General features: G+C 52.8%; 2 protein-coding genes across 2 annotated transcripts; both read right to left on the bottom strand.

The window, feature by feature from the left end:
* Positions 1-502: 502 nt before the first annotated feature.
* LOC108327297 (uncharacterized) lies at positions 503-1990 on the bottom strand. The gene is made up of 2 exons (XM_017561016.1): positions 1846-1990; positions 503-1758 (listed from the first exon to the last, which is right to left on the bottom strand). The coding sequence occupies exons 1-2, from the start codon at positions 1988-1990 to the stop codon at positions 503-505; spliced, it is 1401 nt and encodes a 466-aa protein (XP_017416505.1).
* Positions 1991-2041: 51 nt separating this feature from the next.
* On the bottom strand, positions 2042-2380 carry LOC108327298 (uncharacterized). Its single transcript, XM_017561017.1, has one exon. The coding sequence runs from the start codon at positions 2378-2380 to the stop codon at positions 2042-2044; it is 339 nt and encodes a 112-aa protein (XP_017416506.1).
* Between the last annotated feature and the right edge of the window lie 237 nt (positions 2381-2617).

The following is a 2617-nucleotide window of genomic DNA, read 5'->3' as shown; positions in this document are numbered from 1 at the left end:
CTCTCTGTTCATCGTCCGGCCAAGTTGACAGTGGTTCCCGGGGGAACTCTCCGTTCATCAACTTGGTCTTTGTGGATGTGATTTTCTCGTGTCTATTGAAATTAATCGTGAGAGAAGACGGACGCCCTACCATTTCATTAATCGTTGAAAATGAGTATACAATTTCTAAAAGTAATTCAACTGAAATAAAACTTTAAATGTGTGGCGTTCCAAGTGTTTGGAATTGGCCGTCCGTCTGCGTGTTGTAGTCCGCTCCATTTCCCAGTGCTTCTATCACTCGGAAAGGTCCCTCCCATTTTGCCGCCAATTTGCCGTAAGTGGTCACTTGGCGAGCCTCTCCAACCTTTCTCCATACCAAGTTGCCCTCCTGAAAGCTCCTCGGTCGAACTTTGGAGTTATACTTTCTTTCCACCATGTGTTTGCGTGCTTCGGCTCTTAATGCCGCCCGGTCCCTTTGTTCGTCCAGAGAATCTAACTCGATTCGCAGTTCTTGTTCGTTCAGCTATAGGTCCTCTACTTGATGTCGTAACGAGGGCTCCCCTAGTTTGACTGGCAACATGGCGTCAGTGTCGTACGTCAGGTTAAAAGGGGTTTCTCCGATCGTTCCATGGGGCGCGCATCGGTAGGCCCATAGTACTGCTACTCCGAACGTGCATTTGGTCGGGTTCAGCCGCATCCCGAACTTTCTGACTTGGCGAAAGACCTCCTCCAAGTCCCGTATGTGACCCACACCGTCCACCAAGCGGACGACCATGTCGTCCACGTAAACGTCCATACACCAGCTGATTTGTTCCCTGAAGATCCTATCCATCAACTGCTGATAGGTGGCCCCAGAGTTCTTCAAGCCGAAAAGCATTACTTCATAACAGAAGTTCGCCCTCTCAGTGATGAAGGTCGTCTTCTCCCGGTCTAGCCCGTACATCGGAATTTGGTTGTACCCCGTGTAAGCGTCTACGAAGCTCAACATACGATGACCGAAGTCCTTTGGACAGGCCTTATTCAGGTCGGTGTAGTCGGTGCACATGCGCCACTTTCCGCTGGCCTTTTTTACCATCACCACGTTGGCTAGCAATGTGGTGTAGGTAACCTCCCTGACAAAACCTGCCTCTTTTAGTTTACCCACCTCTTCTTCGACGACTTTCTTCTTCTCCTCGCTCATTCGTCGCTTTTTCTGTGGTATCGGGCGGGCTTCCTTGAACAACGTCAATTTATGGGACATGACCGAGGGGTGGATCCCCGGCATGTCGGCCGCTGTCCACGCGAACAAGTCTCGGTTTTTCCACAGGAGCGCCCTAAGCTCCTCTTCTACCTCGGGCTGCAAGCCCCTCGCCATGGTGGTAGTTTGGGAGGGGTCCTTCCCTATTAGGACGGGTTGCGTTTCTTCTATACGTTCCAGTCGGTCCTCCGTGTTCGTCCTTGGATCAAGGTCGGCCATGGCTACTTCGGAACCGGTCGCTCTCCTCTTTGCTTGTCGGGTGTAAAGCTTGAGTCCTGCGGCGTAGCACTCCCTGGCTGTCTTTTGATCCGCTCGGACGATGCATATGGTTCCCTTCTCCGAGGGGTACTTCACAGTGAGGTGGGGAGTGGAAACGATCGCCCCAAAGGCATTGAGGCACGACCGGCCAAGCAACACGTTGTATGAGGTGTTGGCTTCTACCAGCAAATACCAGACCCTCTTCTCCTCGCTAGACCGCCCGGTCCCCAATCTTTTGCGCAACTCCACATATCCTCGGGTGTCGACCCTCTCACCCGCGAAGCCTACTATTTACCCGTTATAAGGCACGATGAGGTCCTCGGATATATCCATCTGCTGGAAGGTTTTCTAGTAGAGGATGTTCACCAAACTTCTCTGATCCACCAGGACTTTGCTGACACCATATCGGGTGATCTCTGCCGTTATCACCATCAGATCTTCTTGGTCGGGGTCAGGGGCATGGGAGTCGTCGTCCAAAAACGTGATAGGCAGCATCGTGCGACGAGGCTTGTCCATCGAGTGAACGGACTACAGAGCCCGCACGTGACGTTTTCGGGCGGACGAAGATTACCCTCCCCCCGCGAAGCCTCCTGAAATGGTGTTAATGTGTCCTCGCAGAGGACGATCGCGGTTTTTACTGCGGCTTCTGCTTCGTCGTCGTTCCGAGCGCGGGCGATCGGTCCGATCGTTTCTAGACCTGTCGTGTCTATATGCTTTCCGCGGGTTGGGTCGCTCTGCGGGTGCCTTAGGACGGTCAACTCGAACATATTTTTTGAGTTGTCCCACCCGGATTAGCTCTTCAATTTTGTCTTTTAGGGTCACACACTCTTCGGTGGTATGACCCATGTTCTTGTCATATGTGTAGTGTTTGCTTCCGTCCGCGCCTGACGGAGTAGGCCGCTTCATGGGTTCTGAAGCAAATCCTCACTTAGCGCCTCCCGGAGGATCTTCTAACTAGGGGCGTTCAAGGGGGTGTATTGCTGGAAGCGGGGTCCTCGTCGCGGTTCCTTCTATTTGAGGCCGCCTAGTTTTCCTACCGAAGCGCCCGATTTTCCCCCGTCCGCCCTTTCCCCCCTATGCTCTTGACTTTCCTTTTTGTACGACAACTTCATCTCTTCCACCCTGATTTCGTTCGCCGCCCGC

Source organism: Vigna angularis, chromosome 2 (genome assembly GCF_016808095.1).
Source record: "Vigna angularis cultivar LongXiaoDou No.4 chromosome 2, ASM1680809v1, whole genome shotgun sequence".
Taxonomy (NCBI): Eukaryota; Viridiplantae; Streptophyta; class Magnoliopsida; order Fabales; family Fabaceae; genus Vigna; species Vigna angularis.
This window is presented reverse-complemented; position numbering and strand designations above follow the sequence as displayed.

Coding starts and splice junctions, on each gene's coding strand:
- LOC108327297 (XM_017561016.1), bottom strand. CDS start 1,990: ATGGACAAGCCTCGTCGCACGATGCTGCCTATCACGTTTTTGGACGAC. Junction 1,759..1,845: donor AGTCCTGGTGGATCAGAGAA/GTTTGGTGAACA, acceptor GGTAAATAGTAG/GCTTCGCGGGTGAGAGGGTC.
- LOC108327298 (XM_017561017.1), bottom strand. CDS start 2,380: ATGAAGCGGCCTACTCCGTCAGGCGCGGACGGAAGCAAACACTACACA.